At 40.1% G+C, this 16,480-nt stretch overlaps 1 protein-coding gene across 1 annotated transcript in view; it reads left to right on the top strand.

Moving 5' to 3' along the window:
• Window positions 1-16,480, top strand: part of epb41l3b (erythrocyte membrane protein band 4.1-like 3b) — a 44,129-nt gene that overhangs the window by 6,343 nt on the left and 21,306 nt on the right. The window contains exons 2-9 of the mRNA XM_087832267.1: window positions 1,115-1,311; window positions 5,329-5,472; window positions 13,243-13,347; window positions 13,582-13,624; window positions 13,743-13,818; window positions 14,024-14,242; window positions 15,123-15,210; window positions 16,405-16,449. Coding sequence (XP_087688393.1) covers window positions 1,126-1,311; window positions 5,329-5,472; window positions 13,243-13,347; window positions 13,582-13,624; window positions 13,743-13,818; window positions 14,024-14,242; window positions 15,123-15,210; window positions 16,405-16,449 — 906 coding nt within the window. The 5' untranslated portion in view covers window positions 1,115-1,125. The remainder of the gene's footprint in view (window positions 1-1,114; window positions 1,312-5,328; window positions 5,473-13,242; window positions 13,348-13,581; window positions 13,625-13,742; window positions 13,819-14,023; window positions 14,243-15,122; window positions 15,211-16,404; window positions 16,450-16,480) is intronic.

The following is a 16,480-nucleotide window of genomic DNA, read 5'->3' as shown; positions in this document are numbered from 1 at the left end:
GTCAAATCTAGCCATTAGATATATCCTCATTACCCAGCCTCAGGCCCTTGGGACTACATCCATCGCTGGTATGCTGCTATTCACAGAAGCAGAAGGTCATGCCATGAAAAACACGTACTGGTGCAGCTCAGACACTTTGGATTCCTGAGTGTAAACACTACAGAGAAACCGGGGGCTTGTACTTTAACACAGAGTTAATCAGATATTTTGTGTTGTTAAAGTAACTGCAGATAAGAAAAAGGCAGATTACTTTCTGCTTTCTCCAGTGAATTGCTGCTTTTCATTTAGTTTTCCTCTGGAATTAATATATTTAAGTTTGATTTTTTTTTGTTTATTTTTGATATTTGCTTCGAAAATGTAAAATATTTTCCAACTTTAAATTCCCAGAATTGTCTGAACAACAGGTAGGAAGCATAAAGTGACGTTTTTTTGTCTTGTGCAAAAAATAGTGGAGCTCCACACTGGAGAGCTTGAGATGTTTGACATTTCCATTGGATTTTGTTCAAATATTTAATCAATTTAAATTGTTTTATTATGGTTTGTCACTTAATTTCCTCCTAATCAGCAAATTAGCCCAATTTAATTGATTTACACATGTAAATTTTTCACAGATGCTTTTATCAGAATGTGAAACAACTGCAGAAGTTCATAAAGTATTTGATTAATAAACTGGCAGAAAAGTAATTGGCAAATATATTCAGACATTTTCCTAGACTTCTTTTTTCTCATATTTTAGAAACCAATTTATTAAAAAAAAATACTTGCGGAAATAGATATTTGTTACAGTTGTAGATATTATTTTAAATTTGTTTAATTCCCCTTAGTGAGCTTTGGATATATTGTAGAATTTGTTGACGTCATGGTACAAGCAGTCCAAGCCCTTAGCATTGTCAGCTACTGACACTACTGTGATTACTTAAAAGGGGGATGTGAGTGCACCCAAGCCTCTTGCATTAATGCCTATTCTGCTGTCAAACAATATCCACATCTCTGCATTTACCTCAGAGGGGAGCTTATCGTTAGACGGGCCCGAAAAGCGGCGCTGCATCAATTCATAACAAGTCAGCTGACTCATCCACTTTTCCTCTTTACCCTCCATTTTCCTCCACTCCAGTGTGATTTACCATGACAACTGAATCAGGCGCCGACTCAGAGGCCAAGCAGCCACAGGAGAATAAGGAGACAGAAAAGGGGAAAGCAAAAGCGGCATCCCAACCCAGCCAGGTGGCAGCCGAGCCCGCCTTGCCTCAGAACCAACCGGAGCAGCTTCCAGCCGCCGTCGGACACAGCACCCCGGCCAGGAAAGAACAGGTCAGCCTCTTTGTAACCACATCCACCCACTGTCACTTCTTTTTAAAAATGGAACATCCGTCCATCGCATCCACCATAATTTTCCTTTAAACATACTTTTACTGAATTTAATATTAGGAAAAAAACAAAACAAACTTTGCCACTTTATTTAAGAATGATTCTTTTGTGGTGTAAACATTGTATAGATCCTTTTGAATTTGACAAAACATTACACACCATTCATCCCTCTTCTGAATGAATTGTGGCTTTGTGAGGAAAAATGGAAATGAACGTGGGGAGGGGGAGAGAATGTGAAGACGTGACCTCAGTCCTCCATGGCGGTTACAACCATGCGTCAGATGCATTTGTTTGTTTGTGAGGAAAGCCTGGTGTTCAGTTAGAGCTCCATGCTTCTTATATATTAGAAATGGGAAGACGGATAGATCAAGAAACCTTCAATTGTGGATGCTTTGTTTTCAGGCTTTACAGCAACTAAGGCAGTTTGACAGATATAGTCACTGTCACTGATTGGCCACACGCACAGGCAGTTTGGTGAGGGATGATTTTAGTTGTTTTATTTTGCCGTCTTTGTGTTTTGCCTCTTTCACAGGTTTTCTAAATAACTTGTCTACATAACAACAAGGATGCCACAGCCATCCTTGTTGTTATGTTGAATAACTTATGACTGTAGTTCAGTAGAAACCTGGCATTATTTGCAATCATCACAACAATCATTTGTTGTACTGACTGTTTTTACATCTCTCCCAATTTGCAACTTCCTGCAGCTGTGAGGACAATGATTGGAAGAATTTAGGGAACAACCTGGAATTAAACCCGTTGAGTTGAGTCGGAACTATGATGAAGACTTTTGGTGTATTTTAAAATGTATCCGTAAGATTGCACACCACTTCGACGCATGAACATGTTTAAGTGATTTTATTTTATTTTTATGTTTGACAAAGAAGCTGGACGAGTCTAAAACCAGAGAACAGTGATCTCTGGTAGTATAATATCATACCCTGTAGCCTATCCATGTTATATCTGATGAAGCCTGGGAAGCTACTGATGTTATCTGAGCACTAAGTGCTTGTCTTCAGGTTTTGGCCCAAACAGCCTTTTGGCTCACTATTTAATCAATCTGCAGATTGAATTTCCAGTGCTTCCAAACTTCAGAGGTTCAGTGTGAGGTAGATCCCTGCTTCTTCTCTAATTTATTACTTGAAAGAAAAACATTTCACCAGCTGCACATGCTTGTAGATGTGGCCTCTTACTGTGGTAGTTAGTGGAAAATGTATATAAAAAATTACATCTCAAACAACTTAACAGTTCACATTCCCAGTCTACAGTGTTTGTGTTGCTTTAAACGTCTAGGATGTGTTTACTCACTCAGAAAACTTTAAATCCATGTTTTATATATTTTTTTCTATTGCTGGGTTTCACCTAGTCGACATTTAAAAAAAAAAAAAAAAAAACTGTAATAGGTTTGACTGATTTTTGATATATGAAGGGTCTGAGATCGCATTAGAGTAGGGATTAGCTCTGAGCTGTTATTATTTTTTCTTTCGCATGCCATCCCAGGCATGAAGCTGGGGGCTGTATTTGACTGCAACTCTGGATTATATTTAAAGGTGTAGGCTTTATTTTGCATGGAAAACTAATATTAAATAGCAATTTTCTTTCTTCCCCAAAAGCTGCACATCTGAGTGACTTTGATCTTTTAACTCCTTAATATGTTGGAGCGTGTAACCATAGTTTGAATGTGCTCAGGCTCACAACCCCACTCATTCAGCAGGTTCTTATCATGATGTGGAAAGGAGAAGGATTTAAATGGTGCCTTTGTTGAAAAGAAGCTTACACGTGAATCATAACAGGCTGTAATGAGAGAGCAGCAGTCGCAGGGCGAGGTGATGGATAAATTAATTATATACAATGCAGGGTAATGTGGTGAAACGGTGATAAAATAGATGACATATTTTCATGTTAACAAAGTCTGACTTGTACAATATTTTGCATTGATGTTATTGATATCATTTGTCTACATTAAACACTTCTGTGGTAGCCAGATTTTAATTTCAGCTTTAGGCTTTACACGGGCGCAGCATTGTTTTCATTGAGATGCTAAAACTTGACTGTGTCTGCAATCTTTATAAAGCTATTTAGCGTTGCTAAAAGAGCATCATATTCCCTTTGGCCTCAGTTGTCCTTAGGAATGGGATTTTTAGTCATAAACCAAAAATCTTGGATTCAAAATACTGGGAATCCAATTACTACCCTGTCTTCCCAGGGTAATGCTTATTTGTGCTGCATTTCTCAGACATTAGTCAAGCACTTGGTGAGATATTTAAGATGTATGCAGACACTGGATATAAAAGATGGGTGTAATATGGCCACCACAAACATGTGTTCTGAGAAACCGAGGACACTGCATGCTCACACAGTAGTGACTCGTCAGTCACAGCATAGCCATGTCCTAAAGCAGCGGTCCCCAACCCCCGGGCCTCGGACCAGTACGAGTCCGTGAGTTGTTTGGTACCGGGCCGCAAGAGTAGAGGCTCAGGTGTGAAATGTATGGTTTTCAGGGTTTTTATCGGTTTTCAGCGTTATTTTGTTATCGTTTTTATCGTTAACTTGGTTTTCCTTGGTCTTTTAACGTGCGTTATAAATAAATCTTCTTTTTTCGGTACTGGTACTAGTTTTATTTTTTTTGTATTTATCCGCGACACCTTAAAGGCCGGCCCGTGAAAATATTGTCGGGCATAAACCGGTCTGTGGCGCAAAAAAGGTTGGTGACCGCTGTCCTAAAGCATTCCTGCTCCGTCATCTGCTTTTATCTAAATCGGGATCAGGAATTGAAGCAATTGAATGGGCAATTGTTACCATAAAGTGATTAGGAAAGCACCTGCTGGGATAATAAGGCAAGTGGGATCATTATCTTACAGGTTTCTACCTGAGATTTCTTTTTGCATCTAGATGAGTCGCTCCCTGCTGGCCACTAGAGAAAATGCTGTTGGCTTCACCTCTCAGGCTACAGTTTGTGGTTTGGTCCAAAGTGAACATTGCTATTCTCCTAGATCCAAGTAGCTCCAGGGGAATAGTAATACATATATATATGATCTTCTTTTATAACTTGCAGTGTTGCCCACTGAGCTGATCGACCCCAGGATTCTTTCAAATTCACACAGCTACATTATGCACCCCTTGTTTTTCCACACTGAGGATGATCAGTGATGCACCATCAGTGTTAGACCTGTGTGAATTGCCAGGAGCAAGACTGAGGGGAAATTGCACCAGTCTGACACAACACTGTCGGCCTTCCCTGTGAGGCACGTTCTCCAGCAGGGTGCACATGTAACTGTGATTTCATACATCTGTGGTGCCTGTTCTCACCAGTCATGCGTCAAACAAATGGGGGGAAATGTGTCTTGTGGTATTTCCTAGAAATATTAACTTGACCTTTCATTCTTGTGTTCTTTAGAGTCATCTTCTTCTTCTTCTATTGTTTAATACTACATCAAAATGAGTCTACAGGGAGAGTAGTCCACATGAGCTGCAGTAGATACTGCAGGAACAATGCAATAAAAAATGGCTTGAAGAGCAAGATAAGAAATGTTCAAAGGGGGGAATTAAATTCACTGTATGTAAGAAAGAATAATATCTCGAAGCAAAGGCGTCTATTCAGCATAAAGTCAGTCAGCAAAGGGTTTGTTTTCAGCGAAGTGGAAAATTGGATTTTCTCTCCTTAAGACAAAATGGCGGTACACCCCTAGCTGTTCTCAGTGGGACCTGATTACACTCAGTCAGGGTCCCAGTGTCTATTTTTAGGTTTACATTAACGGTCATTTAGGTAAGGAAACTTCTCTTCTGGTGGACATTTAGAGACGGTAATACTTCTATCCACAATTAGCATGACAAGGTAGAGGCAGCTCATTACTTTTAACAAGGAAATTCCATTCAGCTCTATCCCAAATGTAGAAAACTGTTATTGTAAATGTGTTATTCTCATTATTTTTAAGTGACACTTTTTCCTCTTTTTGCCAGGAGCAGCAGGAAGAGGATCTGGTATCCCACAGGTCATCCACCAGTCGTCTGTCTAGGTCTCCGCTCAGAGGAGTCAAGAAGGTGAAGATCATGCAGTGTAAAGTCACTCTGCTGGATGGCTTAGACTTCACGCTCAATGTAGAGGTGAGACGCTTTAAGTTTAACACAGAGTGGTGGTCATTTTAAATATTCTGTTTCCATCAGCTTCTTCACTACTTTAATATGTAAGAGACTCGAGCCACATGGAATCTGTTCAGGTCCAAAAAGAGAAGGCAAGAATCAAATCAAATCACTTTTATTGTTACATCACATGTGCAGGTACACTGGTACAGTACATGTGAGTGAAATTCTTGTGTGTGAGCTTCACAAGCAACAGAGGTGTGCAAAAATACAATAACATAAGAACATGCAAAATATAAGAATGGCTAAATCTGAGAATTATATGAATAAATATATGTACAATATAAGAGTGTATGCATATTACTGAATGTGTATACTAAATATGTATATCTACGTGTGTGTGTGTGTGTGTGTGTGTGTGTGTGTGTGTGTGTGTATACATATTTAAAAATTAAATAGAGTAAACAATAAAGTCAAAGGAGCTTGCAAAGAAAAGCGTCTGGACTTCTTTAAGTTGCTTGCTTTTCAAGCAACATAAAGAAGTCCAGACGCTTTTCTTTGCAAGCTCCTTTGACTACAATGACCTGGATGACTGAGAACCTTCACAGACAGTAAACAATAAAATAAAATATATAAAATATACAGAGGTTGGTAGTTGGATATTGTGCAAAACAAGTGGCATTAATGTACAGTGTGGAGTGCATAATGTTGAAGTTCCAGTAGTGAAGGTGAGGTGTCTATGAAGTGTTCAGCAGTCTGATGGCCTGATGGAAAAAGCTGTCTCTCAGTCTGCTGGTACGGGACCAGATACTGCAGAACCTCCTTCCTGATGGAAGTAGTCTGAACAGTTTATTGCTGGGGTGACTGGAGTCCTTGATGATCCTCCCCGCTTTCCTCATGCACCGCTTCCTGTAGATGTCCTAGAGGGAGGGAAGCTCACCTCCAATTATCCGTTCAGAGCACCGCACTACTCTCTGGAGAGCTTTGCGGTTGTAGGCGGTGCTGTTGCCATACCAGGTGGTGATGCATCCAGTGAGGATGCTCTCAGTGGCACAGCGATAGAAGGTCCTGAGGATGCGGGGGCTCGTGCCGAATCTTTTCAGTCTCCTGAGAAGGAAGAAGGGCTGCTGCGCCTTCTTCACTGTTTTGTTTATGTCCTGACCACGTAAGATCCTCAGCCAGCGCTGTTGATGGTGATGGGGATGTGTACTTCTCTGCACCTCCGGAAGTCCATTATCAACTCCTTTGTCTTTGCGACGTTGAGGGTGAGATGGTTGTCTTGACACCAGTGGGTCAGGGCGCTGACCTCCTCCCTGTAGGCCGTCTCATCACCTTTGGTGATAAGACCCACCACTGTAGTGTCGTCCGCAAACTTCACAATGATGTTGGAGTTGCTAGTGGCTGTGCAGTCGTAGGTGTAGAGTAAGTACAGGAGAGGGCTCAGTACACACCCCTGTGGAGCACCAGTGTTCAGTGTGACGGGGGATGAGGTGATGCTGCCCAGTCTGACCACTTGGCGTCTGTCAGACAGGAAGTTAAGGATCCAGCTTCAGAGGGAGCTGCTCAGTCCTAGATCCTGCAGTTTCCTGTCCAGCTTCGAGGGAATGATGGTATTGAATGCTGAGCTGTAATCTACAAACAGCATTCTCACATACGTGTCTCTCTTCTCCAGGTGCGAGAGGGCAGTATGTAGTGTCAGGGCTATGGCATCATCAGTGGACCTGTTGTGGCGGTATGCAAATTGTAGAGGGTCCAGTGAGTCAGGTAGTGCAGAGCAAACGAAGTCCCTGATCAGCTTCTCGAAGCCTTTGCTCACGATGGGGGTCAGGTCTACAGGTCGCCAGTCATTCAATGAGGAGATGGTGGAGGATTTGGGTACAGGGACGATGGTGGCCATTTTGAAGCAGGCTGGGACTACAGACAGAGAGAGGGAAAGGTTGAAGATGTGTGTAAACACTCCAGCCAGCTGAGCCGCGCATGACTTGAGGACGCAGCCAGGAACCCCGCAAGGACCAGTAGCTTTGCGTGCGTTCACCTTCCTGAAGCACTTCCGCTCATCCTCCTCAGACACAGTGTGCGCACTGACGTCATCCGCGGTGCGCACACTGTCCGGACTCATGGTGTTCGCTGTGTCGAATCTAGCATAGAATACGTTTAGATCCTCACACAGAGAGGCCGTGGTCTGCGGTGTGCTGGTTTTCCCTCTAAAGTCTGCGATTGTGTTTAGTCCCTGCCACATACTCCGAGGTTGTCAATACTGTGGTCATTAGAGGGGGAGAGATGCTGAATGAAAAATATCATTCTTGGACACTAAACTGAACATACAAATTATTTGTGCAAATATAGTAACAGGTAAACATGAACCAGTCTACATTATAGTTATATTACAGTTAAATTTTTTGTAGAGATGGACCGATCGCCTGGTGGGGACCGGAATCAGCTGATTTCTAGTGTTTTCAGCTCTGACTGCTGAATGGCTGGTTGGCTCCCTTTATGTCGTGTTTATATAAGAACTTGTTTATGAGCCTTGTTCCATCACATTTGTCAAGTAAAGTTATCTTTATTTTTCCTTCTGCATGTGAAATGCAGCTCATGGCGTTCCACTGCATTATTATTATTATTGTTATTACAGTTGAACGATGGGAGCAACCTTACGTATTGCTTTAATATATAAAACAAATGTTTCCTGTCAGGGCGTCAGTGATCATCAGTACTCACATGATTTGATAGCTTGTGCCAGTGGTCTTCTCCATTACCCAGAATTCATCTGTGTGTTACTTTTATGATCCATGCACGTTGTACTAACCGAATAAAGCTGCTGTTTTGACGGCGCTGCTTAGAAGCAGTAATTTCACGCTTTTCTCTGCACACTCGCATTTGCATTGTCAAACTGTTTTATGGGATTTTGTTTTTCCTCCAAACCTTCTCTGGATAGTCTCTAGGGGGAACAAAATATTCATGTAATGGTTCTTAAATGTTCAGTTCTTACTTCAAAGCTCATCTGCTCTCCAGAAATAAACCCTTTGAGGAAAAGAGAGCCAACAATCAGTGAAAAACATGTGTCTTTGTGTTGTAAATGTGAAACTCGGAACCCCACACTAGCCTAGAAGCATGGCTTTTATCATAATATAGGGAAATTAAATATGGAAATGGGATATTTGGGGAGGAGAAGAAATGGAGCATGAGTTGGTTGTTAATCATTATTAGCATGGCGGGGTGTGGATGGAGTCATTACTTTCAGAGCTCGATAATCTGTCAAAGAATTTTATTTATTTATTTGTCGGTTTGCTGTGTGGTTTTGACCAACTGTGTCAGACTGTTTTGAATTTCTCCATTTGTATTATCTCATTATCTCTGCTTTGTAAAGTTTTTCTAAAGCAGAACTCTGTTCGCTTGAGTGGCAAATATGAGTTTAGCTCCACAGCCGAACAGCTGCTTTCTGTCTTTCTGTCCTTCTCTCTTTCCTTCAAACAGTCTTTCTTTCTGTCTTGAGTGTCATTAATTCAGGAGTAAGTCTGACTTCTGAATTTATGTGACATTTGGCTCATGAAATATTTCTTCCATAGCAAAGTTGAGTCTTTTGTCAAAGTTAGGAAACTTTGTAGGATTCCCAAAATGTGTTCAGGCTGAAAAAGAGAAGCAGACCCTCCTCTGCAAATCTCCTTTAGCGGATTCCTCCCCACCAGGGGCTGGGATGGAGGGATTGGCTGGCTGGTTTGGGGCAATGGGGGCAATTGTTGGAGGGAATCAGTGTCATTGACACAGTGGGTTGGCATGATTACGAAGGCCCACTGTGCCTCTGGAAGGACTTTTATTAAGGATGGTGACGTGGAAGTGGGGGATCAGTCCAGATTTGTTAACCTTAAGTCAGAAAAAGTTTTTTTATTTGTTTTAGTTTATGCTGAAAGAGCTACACATGGTCTAAAATATGAACACTGTAAGAAAACAAAGACATTTTTGAGAATTTTCAATTAAAAACATTTCATGTTTTATTAAAATGTTTAATAAATGTGTTACACAACCTGAAAAATTCAAAACATGACTCTGAAGCCTTCTTTCACAAATGGCAGGTAATTTAACCCTTGTGAAAAAAGGGACCCATTTGGCTCAAGCACCAAAACACAGGATTCAAACACAACTGAGCAGCATCTTTGGTTTTAGTTTGGCTTGGTTGGCTTGTAAATGGTTTAAAGTAAGCTTAATATTAAGAGATAAAGGTCTTTAAGCCAAAGCTGAGATAACCTTTATTACCAAGGGTTGTTGTTTTAGTTTTTTTTCTGACTGAAGTCCACTCCTCCAGATTCACAGAAAACATTATTGATGTTTTTCTTAAGCAAACTGATCTTGTGTGTGTAATAAGTAGGGTTACACCAGACAGCAGCAAGATGTGACCTAATCGTGTGCTTTCAAACATGTTACCTCATGAGATTTATTTATAATGTATCAGTACATTTGTGTTTATTTTAATTGAGTTTACTTCAGGTTATTATGAATAGACGGTCAGTTATAAGGAGCTCACAATTCTTAGAAAAGAGAAAAATTTATAATTAAATAAATTTTAATTTTAATAATTAAATAAAGGTTAATCTAATTTTAAATTCTTCTTTTCTTTTTTCATCTTAATACTTAGTGTTTACTTATTGCATCCCATCTGCTTACTATCCTGTAAGCTCCGAGTGCTGCCCACCTGCTAGGATGTGCAAAGCAAAGGCTTTCTTTGCCCCACTTTACTATTTCTGAACACTAAGATCCATTATTTTAGGGAATACTTCCAGATGACGGTGGATTTGGTGTATTAGAGGGGATATGAACTACTCTGTGGAGTAAGAAATATAAATCAGAGCAAAGTTGACGATTGTATCGTCTAAAATGTTTGATTATACAAAAACATCAAGCAAAAATGAGAAAATTCACATTTAACCTTTCAAGCATAGCTCAAGCGTAGCTCATTGCCTAGACTTTCCTGTACTTATAAAACGAGAAGTTAGTGCTTATTTAGTTTGTGTCAAAAATGTTACTTTTTTTCTTTCTTTTTTACCATGGACCCAATTGAACCAGAAAAACTTTTTTTCTTTTTTTTTTTTAATGCTAGATTGTAAAAACAGGAATTTTTGTCTTATTTAATTGTTTATCTATGACTTTACTACTTTGGTGCAGTATAAATGGTAATGGGGGGGGGGCTTTATTCATAGGAAAAGCTGTAAAAGTTCAAAATCTATACATTCGTTCACATTTTCCAACACCTTCCAGTGGGTCGAATTGGAGTCTGACATGGCTGATTCTGGACCCAGGGCCTTTCATTTGACACCCCTGGTTAAATAAATAACACTATTGTTACAGTGCAGTGTTCTGCTTAGGAAATGCACAACATAGACATTTTGTGACACTTTGTGTTAAAAAGCAGTGCTTTTTTGTTTTGTTTTTTTATTTGTATTTTTTAATTTGTGGGTGCAGAAAGAAGTGTGCTGTGTGTTGTTCAAATGCATCAAAAAGTGGAAAGCCCTCTTTACACCTACTCGGGACATTTACTTTTCTGCACACCTTTTTAACAAGTAATGCTACAAAATCAAGCTGTGTTAATCGATGCAGTGGCGTGCATGACACCTGCTTGATAATGCTCTTAATCACAGTAAAGGTGTCTCCATTTGTGCATTGTTTACAACAGTGACTAATACTTACAATCACTATGATATAAAGCAGGAGACTAATAAGTTCACTGCTTCCCGTAAGGCTTTTCATAGCAGCAGTTAAGGCACTAACATGACCAGTCAGAAGAATTTAATTTCAGCTTTAGGGGGAAAAAATGCTCTGTGTGCTCCTGCAGCTGAGGGTGAGCCAGGTCAGCTTATGGTGTTTGACACAGTGGTACAGCTGATGTCAGAAGACCCTCAGATAATTGCCAGGGAGTTCTTTTCCTCCTCCCAGTAAAGACTTGAAACTGGTCCAGAATGTCAGGATTTGACATTTTTATCCTCCTGACCTTGTAGTTTTCCAGCTCAATTCAATTTCCTCCTGTGGGGGGGGGAAAAATGTCCGCACTAATCGTTTCCTATCATTTTCTATGACACAGAACAGCTGAACCGCTCTCCCTCACTTCAAAGGTTGTTGAGTCTAAGTGGAGGCAGAAAAACATCCCACACAATGTGTTGAATTGCTTTCAATTAAATCATCCTTTCTCTAAAGGACATGAGAATTCATGCTAAATTTTGGCTTTAATTAGAGCTAAAGTGATTAGTCAGTGAGTCTGTTGGCAGGCAGTTATTTAGCCTATTTTGATAGTCAGTTAATCAAATTTAGTCTTTTATCTTTGTGAAATTAATATTGTTGGCTTTTGGACAGCCAGTTGGATGACACAAGATGACTGAAGGGAACAAAGACTCTGGAAAAATGTGTTGTCTAACATTTTATAGGTCAAGTAATGACTGAAAGTGTTCTTAAAATGACTAGATAACTCTAATTAAAGTAACAGATAAACCATAATGCACAATCAATTTTTAATCCTTGGAAGTGTTTAACCTCTGTGAAGGCCTCACTGTCCTGATTGATCAAGCTTTCCCAATTTAAGATCAGTATACTTCTGATTTCTGGTCTTTCTTCTGCTAGAGAACTCCAGGGATACGTGTACAGTACCCCATTAGCTTATTTATAGATATAGTTTAATGATTGGCAGCTTATTTGACTGATCTGAAAACCTCTGTTTCCAAATCACAGCCATTTTTTTTGTCTGTGTCATTTAAGCCAGCCAGCTTTAAGTGTTGCATTAAGAGGAGATTGTCACACCCAGGCAGCAGTAGTCTGACATAACTGTGCTAATTCCCTCGGAGATGTTCTGGTAGGATTAACTCTCTGCCACCAGCACCTCTACCAGCTTTGTTAAAATCACACGCGCACACACATGCAAGAATCTTCTTATTTAAAAATGTGTGTGTGCTCATGCACACACCCGTTAGTTCTTCGTTTCACATCCAGGATGTATTATTGCATCCATGTGAGTGTGGCAGATACATAGCCGTGTTCTGGATAGGTTAGGCTGTGGCTGTGGGCTTCAGCCGATCCAGACGTGATGAGCTGGCATTGGTTTTGTGCAAGCAGGAGACGTCTGTGTCATGGCAACTCAGGCCTTAAAATATCCCCTGTGAGCTGGTCAAATGAGTCCTGGAAGTCCAACCTCTTCACGAGGGGGGGATGACAAAGCTCCAGCTGATGACGTCCAGCACTCAGATGTGCAGTCGATCGATGTAATGCATTCACGCAACCAATGGTCAGGAATTTGAAAGTGTGTTTATGCTTTTTATAGAGGGAATTGATCCAGAGTTGCCAGGTTGGTGGATTGTGTCTCCGGTACCGAGGCTTACATCACGCAGCAGAATAATAATAATAATAATAATTTGCTTCATTTTCACGAATTTATATTCTTAATGTGGTTTTGCAGAGATGAGCTCACTTTCATTTAATTATCGAGATAACAATAAGAAGAGAAGGACTTGAAGGGGAACGCAGTTCCACGGCAGCATAAAATAGCTTTTTAAGCTGCAACATGGATTAATAATATTGCTTTATTGTTCGTGTTTATCATTATTTTGTGTGTAATTGTTAAGCAAATCAGGACAAATGAAGGGTTTGCATTACTGGAAAAACTCTTAAAAGAAATTACACAATCCTACTAATCTAATTTGGTGTGATGGTTTATTTTAAATGAGTTTCTGTGTTCTGTATGTTCAAATGTTGCACATCAGTATACCCATCAAATGACTCTGCATTCAACATGTGCTTTTATTCTTTTTCTGTTCACAGAAACGAGCCAAGGGCCAGTTCCTCTTTGATAAAGTGTGTGATCACCTCAACCTACTAGAGAAGGACTATTTTGGCATTACTTATAGAGATGTAGAGAATCAAAAGGTACTTTTTATTTTATTTTAAGGCAATCTTATTAACTAACATGTTATATATTTTTACTTGGAAAGTGGTTCATCGACAGTAGGAAATGAAGTTAAATGTTTCTTTCGAGAAGACATTTATGAGATAACTGTTACATATGCATACCAGGCAGGATTTTCCCCTCTGGGCTCTTGGTAATTTGCTCCCAAATTAGCAATGATTTAATGTTTCATCTTCTGTGGTTGTGTCTCGCAGAATTGGCTCGATCCTTCCAAGGAGCTGAAGAAGCAGATCAGGAGTAAGTGCAGCAATCCAGTGACGCTACCTGAATGTTATATGCTCTGAATTTTCAAGTGAAGCCTTTGCTGTTGTTGAATGTTGATTTTTAATCCTTTCATGTTCTGTCGATACCTCAGCTGGACCCTGGAACTTTGCTTTCAATGTAAAGTTTTACCCACCAGACCCCTCACAACTGACTGAGGACATCACAAGGTCGGTTTTGCTGTCCTTTGCTTATATTCTTCTATAAACCTTTTATAGACTTGGATGCATAAAAATGTACTTCTAGCACTTAAAAATCTCAGGAAGTTTTCAAAGAAATGAGAAAATCCAGACATTAGATATGATTTTTTTTTAAAAACACGAAATTGCAGTTTTGTTTACATATATATTGTATATTTTGTCCTCATTCTCTCAGGTACTACCTGTGCTTGCAGCTGAGAGATGATGTAGTTTCAGGTCGCCTGCCCTGCTCCTTTGCCACCCACACGGTGCTGGGCTCTTATACGGCGCAGTCTGAACTTGGAGACTATGACTCAGAGGAACTCGCCAGCGACTACCTCAGTGAACTGCGCTTCGCACCCAACCAGACCAAAGAGCTAGAGGAGAAGGTCATGGAGCTCCACAAGACTTACAAGTTAGTATCTGTAGTACGATTTCATTTACACTGCATGCAAGAAAATGATTATTAATAGAAAGAGTCAGAAGGGAGTCATATAGTCCAGTGAATTTATTATTGGTGGTCATAAACATGTCACTTTAAATTTCTTCTGTGGAAATGACACATGACATGTTCGTAGAATGTTTTTAGAAAATATAAACGGCTTTTCTCGTCTCGCTGAATGGAGCGCATATGATACATAGAACATAAAAGGACTAGTGCTGTCAGCGTTAATCTCGTTAAAATGATGTTAATGCCGTTAGTGAGTTAGCGCGTTAACGTCATTTTAACTAAATTAACGTTGACAGCACTAAAAAGGACCCATCATTGTTTTTCTACTAATAAAATGCTCTGTTTGCATTTAGTGATGACATGTGCGTAATAAGGTCCTCTGATCAAATTCTTCATAAATCTGAAGTTGAATTGCACATCTAGTTTTTATGTCATTATTAGGCCTTGAATCAATCTGTGAATCTGAGTGAACATTCACAATCTAACCTAAGTTTCTCTTCTGAGCCCCCTCATTCCCCTTTATTGCAATGATTTGTCTGTAATTTGATGCTGGTCCATTGGCTGCAGTGAGGCAGTGACATTGCCAGGATTAGGGTCTTCTCTAAAGACAATCTAAAAATGGATACACTTAGAATTCTCTATAGAACTTCAGCTAAAAACATCCATGAAAACAGCCTTTTTCCAAAATCTTTCAAGCTATAATCCTGCTAATAATCCATGTAGAGATTTTCTCTCTTGTCACATTGGTCAGAAAGGTTTAAGTCTGCTTTTAAGAAAAAAAGAGCGGTTTAAATCTCTTTGCCTTACGTGTTTATGTCTGACGTGCTCTGTTGTGTGCATTCAGGGGGATGTCACCGGCTGATGCCGAGATGCACTTCTTGGAAAATGCCAAGAAGCTATCCATGTACGGTGTGGACCTCCACCACGCTAAGGTAGCAAATTGCAACAAATCTTAATTATTTATTTATTAATATTTCTTACAACACAATGATATATCAGTCTATAGAATTCAACCTAACTGTGGAAAACAATTTAGTTGTTTTTTTTAAAGGTTAACCTGTGAGTTTTTACAGCGTGCTTTATTATACATGCAAACCAAACAGTAACTTTTTCCCCCTCTTTACAGTCGACATGTGCAAGAAAGCAAACAACCATCACTCAGTCTCATATTTACTCATTAAATATGAAGTTAACATTGGCACAGAGTCTAAAAGTCTCTCTCCCACCAGTACATGAATATATCGCTAATTTACACAAATTAAATGAGAAGCTTCACCTTTATGTGAGGTTAGAATAGTCTTTGTGTAAAAGATAGACTTAGCTACCACGATATCACAGAGGCCTAAGATAAAAACACCAAAATGTAAAAACTAGTTATTTAATTTGTTACTATAAACAAAGAGGTGGAGCTGAAGGACTTTCACCTCGTCAGATGTGGTGGGCGTTTCAAAACAATTCATGTTTTTCAGAATGTGGACGTAAACTGTTTTTGGCGTTTTCTGTGTGAGGTCTTATACAAACACATCACCCATGCACTCGGTATTGACGCTTGCTACCACAACACTGCTGCTTCAGACACATCATGGCTGCCACAGTAATGCCTCGATTTAACATGCCACTGCTGCTCCCCTGACTGACTGACATTGTGTCACTGTTGCCTCTCTGGGGTTGGGGTGGGTTTAAGAGGGGTGATAGGTGGGAGGGGGTCTGGAGCCCAGCTTGACTTGGATAATTTCCCATCTGTTTTATTCTACTGTCCAGATTGGATCAAATATATCACTGGAAAACGGGCGGTAAAAACAGAGAGCTGGTGTAGGACAGCGGGGCCGCTGTTGTCATAAAAGAAAATTACAGCCATCAGTCTTCTTGATATGAATCTGTTATCAAATGTGCTTTGAAAGTCAAAAAAGGGTCTAGATGCACATGATGGGGAGGAAATTGCCTTCACAGATTTAGATCAGAATAGAGGAGATGACAGAGATGCGGAAGCGGCCTTGATCAAACCGAGCAGACATCAATGCTCAGTGTTGCTTCTGTGAGTCACAGTTTTGATACACGAGAAAAAGATGTACATATCAGACCAGCATCCCTCTTTTGTCTTCTCTCCTCTCTCACTAAATGCAAAGTTGGTAGGGAATCTCTATGAATGCTTGGCTCCAGCTGAGGGAGAGGTAAGAGGCTGCTTTCCATGTGCTTTGCCCG

This window comes from Neolamprologus brichardi, chromosome 18 (assembly GCF_056152115.1).
Source record: "Neolamprologus brichardi isolate AB-2024 chromosome 18, ASM5615211v1, whole genome shotgun sequence".
Taxonomy (NCBI): domain Eukaryota; kingdom Metazoa; phylum Chordata; class Actinopteri; order Cichliformes; family Cichlidae; genus Neolamprologus; species Neolamprologus brichardi.
Note: the sequence above shows the minus strand (reverse complement) of the source record. Positions and strands in the feature narration are given on the sequence as shown.